General features: G+C 46.1%; 1 protein-coding gene across 6 annotated transcripts; it reads right to left on the reverse strand.

The window, feature by feature from the left end:
- Window positions 1-44: 44 nt before the first annotated feature.
- LOC131499773 (leukocyte immunoglobulin-like receptor subfamily A member 6) lies at window positions 45-15,091 on the reverse strand. Of its 6 annotated transcripts, none has more exons than XM_058708098.1 (9): window positions 8,127-15,091; window positions 7,802-7,935; window positions 7,608-7,643; window positions 7,137-7,421; window positions 6,686-6,988; window positions 6,167-6,463; window positions 5,647-5,949; window positions 713-760; window positions 45-567 (listed from the first exon to the last, which is right to left on the reverse strand). In XM_058708098.1, the coding sequence occupies exons 1-9, from the start codon at window positions 8,150-8,152 to the stop codon at window positions 422-424; spliced, it is 1,578 nt and encodes a 525-aa protein (XP_058564081.1). In that variant the 5' UTR covers window positions 8,153-15,091; the 3' UTR covers window positions 45-421. The 6 variants fall into 6 exon arrangements, 3 of the variants coding, with proteins under 3 accessions (XP_058564081.1, XP_058564080.1, XP_058564082.1); XM_058708097.1 differs by having other exon boundaries at window positions 713-763; XR_009256054.1 differs by lacking the exon at window positions 45-567 and adding an exon at window positions 4,617-4,916 and having other exon boundaries at window positions 713-763.
- Between the last annotated feature and the right edge of the window lie 30 nt (window positions 15,092-15,121).

The raw sequence follows: 15,121 nt of genomic DNA on the forward strand, positions 1-15,121 counted from the left end.
GTGGATCTGATTTTCACCCACTTACTCACTTATTAAAACAGATATTTTGTTTGGTGCTGAAGGAATGGAAGTAGACAGCACACATTAGGGAATGTGAAAATTGAAAATAAAGGAAAATGTATCCCAATAAAGTGGACCAGAACATGACACTGTAGGAAGGTATGAACCTAAACCAGTGTGAGATGTACCCTCCTGTCACAGGGATGAAAAAAGACAGGGTGGCAGTGAAGGGAATCCATCAATGGCAGGAGGGAAAGTACCACAGTTCATGGACAAAGAGTCCTGGCCAGGCAACAGCCCAGACAGTTTCTCAGCAGACAGTTCTGCTGGAAAAGCTGCAGATTTTCTTCCAGAACCCCCTGGACCATTAGGTTCATTCCCAGAGCTCTGCCACAAAGAGTGGTGGGTTGCCTCCATTTTCTCATTGTGTTTGTCTCCTGGTTGCATCTGGGGTTCTTCTGTGGCTGTGTCGAGGCTGAAATAGCAGAATCCCAAGGACCACCAGGATCAAGCCTGCCACACCCATGCGGATGAGATTCTCCAGCGTGTAATCTTTGGGGTTGGAGGCTAGGAATGAGGACCAAGAGGTTACAGAGGTCAGGGGAGACCCAAATCACCCCGGATCCTGGATGTCCACCAAAGTCACCCACCTCCTCTTGATAGGACTTTACCCTCCATGCCAGTCCCAAAACTGAGATTTTCTTCTACTCACCAATGTTGGGGTCTGACTTGTTTTGGGGTGGGCTGATGGTGTCAGCTCCTACTGTGGGGAAAATAGAAGCAGATGCTCAGGAGCCTGAGACCACTGTCCAGCCTGTCTTCTGACTCTGTGTTCTATATCCGTCATTTCCTCATTACATAGTTTTTATACAGTTCCTGAACAACCCCTTCTCTGCAGTAATGGGGTTTCCTCTGGCATACTCATTGGATTTCTTCCATATCCATGTCTTCTTTGAATTCAGACTTTGCTTATGAGTCACTCTGGAGTAGATGCTACCTGTGCCCTAGGAGCTCAGGGTTGGGGAGAAAAATATCCTCCCAACACAGAAATAATTGTGTCCTTATATGTCCCCTGTTCAGTCTGGGATACAAAACCCCATGTGCTCATGTCCCCACAGCTGAGAGTTCCCATTTATTCAACAGCCAAGGATCCAGCATCCATGGATGAGGGGTTGGTATCAGGGGCTCCTGAAGGTTAGGAGCACAGAGGGACCGGATATTCCAGGGCAGGGTCTCCTTCCCTCCATCTCAGCCAGCTCCCATCTTTCTGGGACTGCATTTTAATCTGTACCTGGAACTTTACATCCTCGTGTGCTTCCATTAATTCATTTTTCATATAATTAGAAATGCCCACACTGGTTGATAGATATACACATAGATAGGTGCACACATCTATACAAAACACATTAGTATGTATTTCCTAAAGGTGATGTGCATTTACTGGGTCACATAAACACCATTATTCCTTGCTTGTGTGTGGGTCTAGGCAGGGAGATCCTATCGTGAAAAGCTATTGAATGAAGAGTATGGCCATGAAGATGAATATCTGTATATATATATATGTTATATATTCATAGATCATTTGTATATACATATATAACCATATATATTTATATTAACAGAAATATTATAGATATATGAATACATAATCACATGTATTTGTATAGATATATAGATCTTCCTGTCTAGAGAAAGGGAGAGACAGAGAGGTGTGGTCTGTCTGTTCCTCAACAGAACTGCAGTCATGTCTGTGGCCTGGGGGCAGGAAGATGACAGGAACACCTGGTCTCAGGCTTGGTGAATGGAGACAATTCAGGGAGGCATGCCCATAATGGGAGGCTCCATCATCATCTTAGTGTTTTGGGACAAACTCTAGAAATCTGGTGATGTTTCCAGTAAGGATAGCTAATCATTTTATTTACATTGTCAAAGACAAACTTTGCTCCCACTATCTCACAGGGTCAAACTGAGGAAGTCCCTATGTATGGTTTTCAACTTCAAGGAACAGAGAAGTTCAGTGGAATTATAATATCGAGTGAACACAAAGACAAGGAAATCATGAAAAGCTATTACCTCATTTTAATATGAAAATCAAAGTAGCAAAAAAAAAAAAAAAAGAGAGAGAGAGATAAAAATTACAGACCCCAAATACTGAAAGTAATGTTGAAAAAGAAACCAAAGCAGGAGGCATCACAATTCTGGACTTCTAGCTGTACTACAAAGCTATAATCAACAAGACAGTATGGTACTGGCACAGAAACAGACACATAGATCAGTTGAACCCAGTAATGGACTGACACATTTATGGTCAACTAATCTTCAACAATATAGGAAAGAGTATCCAATGCAAAAGAGACAGTCTTTTCAGCAAATGGTGCTGGGAAAACTGGACAGCTACATACAGAAGAATGAAACTGGACCACTTTCTTACACCATACAGATAAATAAATTTAAAATGAATAAAAGACCTAAAGATAAGACAGGAAACCATCAAAATCCCAGAGGAAAACACAGGAAGTAGCCTCTTTGACCTTCGCCACAGCAACTTCTTAATAGACATGTCTGGAGGCAAGGGAAACAAAAACAAAAATGAACTGTAAGGACCTCATTAAGATGAAAAGCTTCTGCACAATGAAGGAAACAGTCAACAAAACTAAAAGGCACCCAATGAACTGGGAGAAGTATTGTCAAATGATATATCAGATAAAGAATAGTATCTAAAACCTATAAAGAACGCATCACACTCAATCCCACGAAACCAAATAATCCAGTGAAGAAATGGGCAGAAACCATGAATAGGCAATTTTCCAAAGAAGACATCCAGATGGCTAACAGACATATGAAAAGATCCTCAACATCTCTCATTTCAGAGAAATATAAATCAAAACCAGAATGATAACCACCTCACACCTGTCAGAATTGCTAATGTTAACACCTCAAAAAACAACAGATGTTGGCCAGGATGGGGAGAAGGGGGAACCCTTTACACTGCTGGTGGGAATGCAAACTGTTGTACCCACTCTGGAAAACAGTATGGAGGGTCCTCAAAAAACTAAAAATAGAAGTATGTTAGACCCAGAAATTGTAATTGTAGGTGTTATCCAAAGAATAGAAAAATGTTGATTCAAAGGGGAACATGCACTCCAAGGTTTATAGCAGCACTATCAACAATAGCCAAATTATGAAAAAAGCCCAATGTCCATTTTCTGATGAATGGATAAAGAAGATGTGGTGTGTATGTGTGTGTGTAGGATACATACACACACACACACACACACACACGAAATACTACTCTGCGATGGAAAAGAATAAAATCTTGCCATTTGCAACAATGTGGATGGAGCTAGAGTGTATTATGCTAAGGCTAAATAAGTGAGTCAGAGAAAAACAAATATCATATAATTTCACTCACATGTGAAACTTAAGACAGACAACAGATGAACATAGGGGAAGGGAAGGAAAATAAGATAAAAATAGAGAATGATTTTAAGTGATACATCACTGGGTTCTGCTACTGAAGCCAATACTACATAGTGTGTTAACTAACTTGAATTAAAAAATATTTTTAGGGGCGCCTGGGTGGCGCAGTCGGTTAAGCGTCCGACTTCAGCCAGGTCACGATCTCGCGGTCCGTGAGTTCGAGCCCCGCATCAGGCTCTGGGCTGATGGCTCGGAGCCTGGAGCCTGTTTCCGATTCTGTGTCTCCCTCTCTCTCTGCCCCTTCCCCGTTCATGCTCTGTCTCTCTCTGTCCCAAAAATAAATAAAAAACGTTGAAAAAAAAAATATTTTTAATGTTTACTTATTTTTGAGAGAGAAGGAGAGACAGAGTGCAAGCAGGGGAGGGGCAGAGAGAGGGGGAGAGACAGAATCCAGAACACGTTCCAGGCTCTGAGCCATCAGCACAGAGCCCAATGTGGGGCTCACACCCACGAACCACGAGATCATGACCTGTGCTGATCATGACCTGTGCTCAACTGATTGAGCCACCCAGGTGTCCCAATAAATAAATTAATTAGAAAAAAAAACAGCAATGGGAAGTCAGAGAGTGCATAGTGAGTTAACGGCACATAAAAATATGCCCAAACCAATAGCTCCCTTAGGCATACTTAACTATTATTCAGACAACTTACTTTGTGGTATTAAAGTAGTTAACCAATTCTTAAAACAAGCTATGAATTGACACCATTTTTACGAATAAAGTTGAAAAGCTTTGAACCTGGTATCAGGTGTGCACCCAGTGGCAGTGGGGCCCCCAGGTAAGCATGGGGGCAGCAGAGCAGAGCCCACAGGTATAGAGACTTCCCTCTAGGGGAGAGTCCACGGGGCCTGACACCACAGTTCAGATTCTGATATGGAGGCATCAGGAAGAGAGTAGGAGGCCTCTGTCTACTCAGAATCCTTCACCCACCCCTCACCCACACCCTACCTCTCATCTCTGCTGAGACTGAAGGATGGGGGAGCCTGGGTGGAGGTCCCTGCTCTTTCCAACCTCTCCTGGGCTGGACCCTACTCTACGGAGTCCCCTGAACCCTTCATTTGTCACTGTCTCAGGTTTTCCTGAGGATTGGGCCCTGAGCTGATGGAGTCAGTAAGGACAGGGTTGGGGACCCCTCACCTGAGACCTGGAGCTCTAGGGTCACTGGGGTGTGACAACAGGTGGGGGGAGGTGCTGTATGAGCCATAGCACCTGTAGGTCCCAACCTGGGCTGAGGTCACAGGATCATGGAGAATTTGGCCTGGTAATGCCCATCTCGGTACTCTGATCTAAGACGCAGGGGGGGATTGGCTGCCCCCTCCTTGGACAGAAGGAAAGTGTCCACAGAGCTCCAGGACTGACACAGCAGGGTCACATTCTCTCCTGAGGCCACCATGGGTCCTGGCTGCACTGAGAGGGAGGGTGTGGAGGGGAGCTGTCCTGAAGAGAGGAAGGCAGGTGAGGGGCTGTCCATCCTTGCTCTGACTGTCTGTATGTCTGTCTGTCCTCTGAGTCTCTCCCCTTCCCCATCCCCTGTCTGTCTCCCTCCCTGGGGAACCCACACCCCCGATCCCAGCCACCACCACCTGGGACACCCCCAGCAGGGCCTGTGCAGAGTCTGGGGCCCTGACTGAACCCGTGTCCCCTCACCTGTGACCAGGATGTCCAGGGGGTCACTGGGGGCCGACCACTCGGAGGAGAGGTTGTGTCCACCATAGCATGTGTATCGGCCCCCGTGGGAGCTGTTCACTGGGCCCAGGGGGAAGTCGGCCCCCGAGAGCCCAGCCTGGAGCTGCAGGCTAAGGTGCTGGGGAAGGTCATGTGCCCCCTCCTTGTACAGAGCGAATCTGTCATAGCCAACATCAGAGCAAAACTGGAGGGTCAACCTCTGTCCAGGGGTCAAGAAAGGGCTCTGCTGGGTCAGGAGGGAAGGCTTTCTGGACACACTTGGGAGACAACCAGTCGTGGATTGAGGAGCAGATTCTCCCCAAACGTTTCTTCTCCTATCCTGGCCCCCAGGTCTCAGTGTCTCTCACATTCTGTCTCTCTGACCTGTGAGATCCCCATGTCTCCTCCCCCCACCCTCTGATCTGGGGCTCCCCTGGGACAGAGCCTCCATAACCTGTCTGGTGGTCAAAACACGGATGGAACAAAAATCAGCTTCCCTCACCTGAGACCAGGAGCTCCAGGGCGTCACTGGGGTGTGATAACAGGTAGGGGAAGTTGCTGTATGAGCCGTAGCACCTGTAGGTCCCCCCCTGGGCTGAGGTCACAGGACTCATGGAGAATTTGGCCTGGTAATGTCCAGCTCGGTACTTTGATCTAAGACGCAGGGGAGGGTCGGCTGCCCCCTCCTTGGACAGAAAGAAAGTGTTCACAGAGCTCCAGGACTGACACAGCAGGGTCACGTTCTCTCCTGAGGCCACCGTGGGTCCTGGTTGCACTGAGAGGGAGGGTGTGTAGGAGAGCTGCCCTAGAGAGAGGAAGGCAGGTGAGGGGCTGTCCATCCTTGCTCTGAACTGAGTCTGTCTGTCTGTCCTCTGAGTCTCTCCCCTTCCCCATCCCCTGTCTCTCTGTCTCTCTCCCTCCCTGGGGACCCCACACCCCCGATCCCAGCCACCACCACCTGGGACGCCCCCAGCAGGGCCTGTGCAGAGTCTGGGGCCCTGACTGAACCCGTGTCCCCTCACCTGTGACCAGGATGTCCAGGGGGTCACTGGGGGCCGACCACTCGGAGGAGAGGTTGTGTCCACCATAGCATGTGTATCGGCCCCCGTGGGAGCTGCTCACTGGGCCCAGGGGGAAGTCGGCCCCCGAGAGCCCAGCCTGGGGCTGCAGGCTAAGGTGCTGGGGAAGGTCATGTGCCGCCTCCTTGTACAAAGCGAATCTGTCATAGCCGACGTCAGAGCGACACTGGAGGGTCAGCCTCTGTCCAGGGGTCAAGAAAGGGCTCTGCTGGGTCAGGAGGGAGGGCTTCCTGGACACACCTGGGAGACAACCAGTCGTGGATTGAGGAGCAGATTCTCCCCAAACCTCTCTTCTCCTGTCCTGACCCCCAGGTCTCAGTGTCTCTCACATTGTCTCTCTGACCTGTGAGATCCCCGTGTCTCCTCCCTCCACCCTCTGATCTGGGGCTCCCCTGGGAGCAGAGCCTCCATAACCTGTCTGGTGGTCAAAACACGGATGCAACAAAAATCAGACTCCCTCACCTGAGACCAGCAGTTCTAGGGGGTCACTGGGCTGTGACCACAACTGGGGAGTGTTGTTGAAATAGCCATGGCATCTGAATGTCCACCTGGCGCTAGGGGTCACAGGGCCCACAGGAAACAGGGCCTGGAACTGTCCACTGGTGTGTTGCTGGGAGTCCAGGGTCCAGGCGGGTTTGGGTTCTCCTTCCTTCATCAGGACGAACCTATGGAATCCCATCAGTGAGGTGCACTGGAGGGTCACCTTCCCTCCTGAGGTCACGACGGGGCTGGGCAGGGCTGAGAGACGGGCTTTGCCATGGAATCCTAGGAGAGGAGAAAGGGGCGTGTTAAATGGGGCTCAGATTCCACCCCCCACAATACCCCCAGGGCTGGACTGTGAGGGAGACGCTCTGGGAGCAGACCCCCTCCCTGAAGGCAGAGCCTGGGGCGGGGACCCTGAGGGGGCTCGCACCTGTCACCACCAGCTCCAGGGGGTCACTGCGCTCTGACAAGCCAGCGGGGCTTCGATAGGAACAGTGATACCGTCCTGCATGTCTATCTGTCATGTGTGCGATGGAGAACTTGGCCGTGTTCCCAGGCTTCTTTGGGATATGAACATCCCGAAGCCCTAATCTTCCCTCTTCATCCAGAAGGAACACTTGGGACTCCAGAGTCCCCTGACAGCAGATGGTCACAGGTGTCCCCCAGGGGACCACAAGGCCTGGCTCAGCCCAGATGGTGGGTTTGGGGAGGGCCCCTGGAAGGAAACAGGCAAAATCACAAGACCTTCCCCACCCCCGTTCTCAGCTCAGACCCAATCCCCCAGACGTCCCCTCTCCATCTGCCCAGAACTGCTGTTCTCCATTTGCAGCTGCCTGGTGGGTGACCCCTGTCTCCAGTGAGGAGGGGACATGCTCCTAGGGACCCCTAGGGACACACTTACCTGCCTGCCCTCGGGTCCTGGGGCCCACACTCAGCCCTGGAAGAGAGTTCCTGTGAGAGGATGGCCCCAAATCCTGAGCAGAACCCCTCCTCCCCATGAGCCTCCTGTGCCTGGGGTCTCTGAAACCCCAGGGCCTGGCTGTGACTGCGGGCTCCTCCCAGACTAGGGCGTCCCCTCCCCTCCTGAGATCTCACCGAGGAGAAGCAGGACTGTGAGGGTGGGGGTCATGGCGTCTCCTGCTTCTGTCCCTGGTTGTGCAGATGGAGGGATCTCAGTGCCCGCAGGACAGAGAGAAGCACAGGGTGTGGCCACTTGGGGGCTGGTCCGCCTGGTCATGGGGTTGTCACGTCAGCAGCCCCACAGGAAGGAGAACAGCCTGTCCCCAGGGGGTGGCTCTGGTGTCCATGAAGCTGCAGTAAGTGGACCCCGAGTTTTCCTGAGATGCCCTGTCTAGGTGAGGAGACCAGGGCACGTCCTTCCCTCCCAGAGACTCCCCTATGGGTTCTCCGTCATTCTCACCACATCCTGGGGGTGCCACCACACATGGGGTTCCCAGGCTCTGGAGATGCTGTAGGTGATGAGGGTTCTAGATCTTCTGTGGCCTCATGTCAGTGCAGACATACCTGTGGCATTTCTGCATGATTCAGGTCAAGGTCACCATGGCAATGCACACAGAGGAGAAATACAGGGAAATAGGGAAGGAAACACAACCCTCTCCTGGACTTAAGAGTGTGGGCTTTCTTTCTGTCACAGCCTTCATGGACTTCTCTATTTTCCTGTGTCATCATCCACCTCCGCTTCCTGGGAACACGCCCATGAGTCCCTCCTGTCTCTCAGTGCCCCTTGTGTCTGGGGCAGAGTCCTCCTTTCCATTCTGGGACCCTGCATGCAAGATGTAGGGGACAATGCATGGGTGAGTGCCCTGATCTGGGGGACAAAGCTAATTCTAATGTAAATATTACTCCATCATCTGCTGCCCATGTGACCTTAGCAGAGGGACCTGGTCTGTAGCACTTTGTCCTTAACCCCACTCCTCACAATGGGTGTGGGGTCAGGGGTACCCAGAACATGGCAGAATCAATCATTGTTAGTTTCCCAACCTGAATAAGAGGGGTGTGGTTGGGACAGGAGAGGACCAGGTGTTGGGCCCCACAGTCAGGTTGGACCAGGGATACACCCTCTCTAGAGGACCCATCTGCTTCTAACGTGGAGAAATGCTATTTATGATGTTTCTGAAGTAGCTGGCATCCATCAACTGCAAGAAAGGGGAAACAAACGTTTCTAGAATTGACAGGACCACAAGAGAAAAAGAGGCCAAAGCCAAGTGACCACCAGTCCCTGGGATCCAGCTGGGGGTCATCCAATTTGACTTCTGCCTCTGTGTGGCCAGGAGGGGCAGCCAGGTGTTCACAGGCAGGAAGGGCATGTGCTTTCTGGGTGACTGTGGAAGCTTCATGACCCTCCACCATGTGTGGGGTGGGACCTGACATGTCTCTGCCCACTGATCCAGCCCAAGGTCAGCACTGATCCATGTTCCCTCTGTCTGTGTGTAAAGTGCTTCCTTCCGTTGGAGCCCCACATGGGTGTCAGTGCATGTGTGAATGTGTGGCTCCCATGGGAGCCATCAGTGCCCAAATTTCCCTCATCAGATGCTATGTTGGGAGAGTGGAGGCCACAGGACAAGGTTTCCATGACTATCCACCCCTTACAGCTTCAAGACAGCCCTGGGAGCAACTGTCTCTGGAAATAGGTGTGTGGAGGTGAGTGTACAATATGAATGGATGTCAGACTCTCTATAAGTCATTTATCATAGCTGAGATTATAGAACAGTAAGAATATAGGAAACTCATTATGTTATCCATGTTACACATCTGAAAGAGTAGAGAAGAAAACTGAAGTTTTGAAGCCATAACAGAGATTATATTATAGAAGATACATAAATTTAGAAATGCATTAGTGAATACGTTGGAGGTAAAAACCTATAGATCAGCTCTAGCTGTTTTTGGTGGAGACTTTCAGGTTTTCCATGAAGACTATCATGTCATCTGCAAAGTTCAGGATATAAAATCAATCTACAGAAATCAGCTGCATTTCTTTACACCAATAATGAAGCAGCAAAAAGAGATATCAAGGAATTGATCCCATTTAGAAATTGCACCAAAACCCTTAAGATATCTAGAAATGAACCTAAGCAAAGAGATAAAAAGATCTGTTTGCTTAAGTATAGAAAGCTTATGAAAAAATTGAAGAGGAAACAAAGAAATAGAAAATTATTCCATGTTCATGGATTGGAAGAACAAATATTGTTAAAATGTTCATACTGCCCAAAGCAATCTACTCATTTAATGCAACCCTATCAAAATAATACCAGCATTCTTCACAGAGCTAGAATAAAGAGTTCTAAAATTTGTGTGGAACCAGAAAAGACTCTGAATGGCCAAAGGAATGTTGAAAAAGAAAACCAAACCTGGAGGCATCACAATTCTGGACTTCAAGATGTATTACAAAGCTGTAATCATCAAGACGGTATGGTACTGGCACAAAAAAACAGACACATAGATCAATGGAATGTACTGGAGAGCTCAGAAATGGACCCACAAGTCTATGGCCAACTAATTTTGACAAAGTAGGAAAGAATATCCAATGGAAAAAGACAGTTTCTTCAGCAAATGGTGTTAGGACAACTGGACAGCGACGTACAGAAGAATGAACCTGGGCCCTTTCTTACCCCATACACAAAAATAGATTGAAAATGGATGAAAGACCTAAATGTGAGACAGGAAACCATCAAAATTCTACAGGAGAAAATAGACAGCAACTTCTTTGACCTAGGATGCAGCCACTTCTTATTGAACATTTCTCCAGAGGCAAGGGAAATAAAAGCAAAAATGAACTATTGGGACCTCATGAATATAAAAAGCTTCTGCACAGCAAAGCAAACAATCAACAAAACTAAAAGGCAACCGACAGAATGGAAGAAGAAATTCTCAAATGACATATTGGATAAATGGCTCATATCCAAAATCTGTAAAGAACTTCTCAAACTCAACACCCAATAAACAAATGCTCCAGTGAAGAAATGGGCAGAAGACATGAATAGACACTTCTCCAAAGAAGACATCCAGATGGCCAACAGACACATGAAAAGATGCTCAACATCACTCATCATCAAGAAAATACAAATCAAAACCACAATGAGATACCATCTCACACCTGTCTGAATGCCTAAAATTAACAACTCAGGAAATAACAAATGTTGTAGAGGATGTGGAGAAAAGGGAACCCTGGTGCACTGCTGGGGGGAACGCAAACCAGTGTGGCCACTCTGGAGAACAGTGTAGAGGTTCCTCAAAAAATTAAAAATAGAACTACCCTACAACCCAGCAATTGCATTAATAGGTATTTAATCAAAGGATACAAAAATGCTGATTCAAAGGGGCACATGTACCCCAATGTTTCTAGCAGTACTATCAACAATAGCCAAAGTATGGAAAGAGTCCAAATATCCACTGACAGAAGAATGGATAAAGATGTACTCAATGGAATACTACTCAGGGAACAAAAAAGATTAAATCTTGCCATTTGCCACAATGTGCATGGAACTAGAGAGCATTACGCAAAGTGAATTATGTCAGTCCGAGAAAGACAGATATCAAATAATTTCACTCATATGTGAAATTTTAAAAAGACAACAGATGAACATGGCAAAAGGGAAGGAAAAACAAGATAAAAACAGAGGGAGGCAAACCATGAGACTGTTAAAAACCAAGAACAAACTGAAGGTTGCTGGAGGGGAGGTGGATGGGGTAATGGGCTGAGTGGGTGATGGGTATTAAGAAGGGCACTTTTCGGATGAGCACTGGGTGTCATATGTAAGAGATGAATCACTGGGTTCCTCTCCTGAAACCAAAACGGCACTGTATGTTAATTAACTTGAATTTAACTTAAAAAAAAAGACTAGATGGAACAGTCTCAAACTATTTTTACCATCATTGAGAAGACACAGATGAATATAAAGACACAGAATATAAAATTGGAAAACAATGTTGAGGACACTTTGTCAGGTGCAATGCACAGACTGAAGTACTTGGGGAACAGGGAGTATGGTGGATATGGTGAGTTCTGGAAGGAGAGCAGTGAGGAGGATATTGGGCAGCCATCAAGGGGTCACTGGCTGGGAATTTTGCAGAGATGGAGACAGGAGACTGCTGGTGTGCACAGTATATCCATGACATCTGTGTCTTGATATTTCGTGGTGGAGTTCATAGTGGGAAATTTCTCAGTTTTTCCTCATTGAGGATGATATTAGTTGCATGTCTGTTGCATATGGCCTTTATGATCTTGAGGTATGTTCCTTCTACCCCTACTTTCTTTTTTATATATTAAATGTAATTTATTGTCAAATTGGTTTCCATACAACACCCAGTGCCCATCCCAACAGGTGCCCTCCTCAATGCTCATCACCCATTTTCCCCTCTCCCCCACCCTCCATCAACTCTCGCTTTGTTCTCAGTATTTAAGAGTCTCTTATGGTTTGCCTCCTTCCCTCTCTGTAACATTTTCCCCCACCCCTCCCCCCATGGTCTTCTGTTAAGTTTCTCAGGATCCACATATGAGTGAAAACATACGTTATCTATCTTTCTCTGCCTGACTTATTTCACTTAGCATAATACCCCCCAGTTCCATCCACATTGCCGCAAATGGCCGGATTTCATTCTTTCTCATTGCCAAGTAGTATTCCGTTGTATATATAAACCACATCTTCTTTATCCATTTGTCAGTTGATGGGCATTTGGGCTCTTCCCATAATTTGGCTATTGTTGAAAGTGCTGCTATAAACATTGGGGTAGAAGTGCCCCTATGCATCAGCACTCCTATATCCCTTGGGTAAATTCCTAGCAGTGCTATTGCTGGGTCATAGGGTAGATCTATTTTTAATTTTTTGAGGAACCTCCACACTGTTTTCCAGAGCAGCTGCACCAGTTTGCATTCCCACCAACTGTGGAAGAGGGTTCCTGTTTCTCCACATCCTCGCCAACATCTATAGTCTCCTGATTTGTTCATTTTAGCCACTCTGACCAGCGTAAGGTGTTATCTCAGTGTGGTTTTGATTTGTATTTCCCTGATGAGGAGTGACGTTGAGCTTCTTTCATGTGTCTGTTGGCCATCTGGATGTCTTCTTTAGAAAAGTGTCTATTCATGTCTTCTGCCCATTTCTTCACTGGATTTTTTTGTTTTTTAGGTGTGGAGTTTGGTGAGTTCCTTACAGATTTTGGATACTAGCCCTTTATCCGATATGTCATTGGCAAATATCTTTTCCCATTCTGTCAGTTGCCTTTTAGTTTTGTTGATTGTTTCCTTTGCAGTGCAGAAACTTTTTATCTTGATGAGGTCCCAATAGTTCATTTTTGCTTTTAATTCCCTTGCCTTTGGAGATGTGTTGAGTAAGAAATTGCTGCGGCTGAGGTCAAAGAGGTCTTTTCCTGCTTTCTCCTCTAGGGTTTTAATGGTTTCCTGTTTCACATTCAGGTCCTTCATCCATTTTGAGTTTATTTTTGTGAATGGTGTAAGAAAGTGGTCTAGTTTCATTCTTCTGCATGTTGCTGTCCAGTTCTCCCAGCACCATTTGTTAGAAAACTGTCTTTTTTCCATTGGATACGCTTTCCTGCTTTGTCAAAGATTAGTTGGCCATATATTTGTGGGTCCAATTCTGGGGTCTCTATTCTATTCCATTGGTCTATGTGTCTGTTTTTGTGCCAACACCATACTGTCTTGATGATTACAGGCTAAAGTCTGGGATTGTGATGTCTCCCACTTTGGTTTTCTTCTTCAATATTACTTTGGTGGGGCATCTGTGTAGCTCAGTTGGTTGAGGGTCTGACTTCGGCTCAGGTCATGATCTCGCTGTCTGTGAGTTCGAGCATCAGGCTCTGTGCTGACAGCTCAGAGCCTGGGGCCTGTTTCAGATTCTGTGTCTCCCTCTCTCTCTGCTCCTCCCCCACTCATGCTCTGTCTGTCTCTCTGCAAAAAATAAATAAACATTAAAAACTTTTTAAATTTAATAATACTTTAGCTATTCGGGGTCTTTTGTAATTCCCTACAAATTTTAGGATCGCTTGTTCTAGCTTTGAGAAGAATGCTGGTGCAATTTTGATTGCTATTGCACTGAATGCCACACACTTCCAAAACTCAAAGGGAAGAAATAGAAAATTTGAACAGATGCATAACCAGTGAAGAAATGGAATCAGTTATCAAAAATCTCCCAACAAATAAGTCCTGGACCAGATGGCTTCCCTGGGGAATTCTACCAGACATTTAAAGCAGAGATAATACCTATCCTCCTCAGGCTGTTCCAAAAAATAGAAAGGGAAGGAAAGCTTCCAGACTCATACTATGAGGCCAGCATTACTTTGATTCCCAAACCAGACAGAGATCCAGCAAAGAAAGAGAACTACAGGCCAATATCCCTGATGAATACGGATGCAAAAATTCTCAACAAGATACTAGCAAATCGAATTCAACACCATATAAAAGGAATTATTCACCATGATCAAGCGGGATTCATTTCTGGGCTGCAGGGTTGCTTCAATATTCTCACATCAATCAATGTGATACATCACATTAATAAAAGAAAAGAACCATATGATCCTGTCAATCGATGCAGAAAAAGCATTTGACAAAATACATCATCCTTTCTTAATAAAAACCCTCGAGAAAGTCGAGATAGAAGGAACATAGAAGGAACATCATAAAAGCCATTTATGAAAAGCCCACAGCTAATATCATCCTCAATGGGGAAAAACTGAGAGCTTTCCCCCTGAGATCAGGAACACGACAGGGATGCCCAGTCTCACTGCTGTTGTTTAACATAGTGCTGGAAGTTCTAGCATCAGCAATCAGACAACAAAAGGAAATCAAAGGCATCAAAATTGGCAAAGATGAAGTCAAGCTTTTACTTTTTGCAGGTGACATGATACTATACATGGAAAACCCTATAGACTCCACCAAAAGTCTGCTAGAACTGATACATGAATTCAGCAAAGTCGCAGGGTAGAAAATTAATGTAAAGAAATCAGTTGCATTTTTATACATCAATAATAAAGCAACGGAAAGAGAAATAAAGAAACCGATCCTATTCACAATTGCACTAAGAACCATAAAATACCTAGGAATAAACCTAAACAAAGATGTAAAAGATCTGTATGCTGAAAACTATAGAAAGCTTATGAAGGAAATTGAAGAAAATACAAAGAAATGTAAAAACACTCCATGATCATGGATTAGAAGAATAAATATTGTTAAAATGTCAATAAAATATTTTTAAAGGCAGAAGAGGAAAAATAGAAGAACAAACAAAAGAGGGGACAAACAAAAATAAAATGGGAAATCTAATAACAATCTTATCAGGAATTACACTATATGTAAATGATCTAAATACAACACTTAAAAGATAAAGATTTTAAGATGGGTTTAAGAAAAACAACTATATTGGGGCGCCTGGGTGGCGCAGTCGG

The sequence above is a fragment of the Neofelis nebulosa genome, chromosome 17 (assembly GCF_028018385.1).
Source record: "Neofelis nebulosa isolate mNeoNeb1 chromosome 17, mNeoNeb1.pri, whole genome shotgun sequence".
Taxonomy (NCBI): domain Eukaryota; kingdom Metazoa; phylum Chordata; class Mammalia; order Carnivora; family Felidae; genus Neofelis; species Neofelis nebulosa.

Coding starts and splice junctions, on each gene's coding strand:
- LOC131499773 (XM_058708097.1), bottom strand. CDS start 8,152: ATGTGTGGTGGCACCCCCAGGATGTG. Junction 6,989..7,136: donor CCTGGAGCTGGTGGTGACAG/GTGCGAGCCCCC, acceptor CTCCTCTCCTAG/GATTCCATGGCAAAGCCCGT. Junction 568..712: donor CAAGTCAGACCCCAACATTG/GTGAGTAGAAGA, acceptor CCTCATTCCTAG/CCTCCAACCCCAAAGATTAC.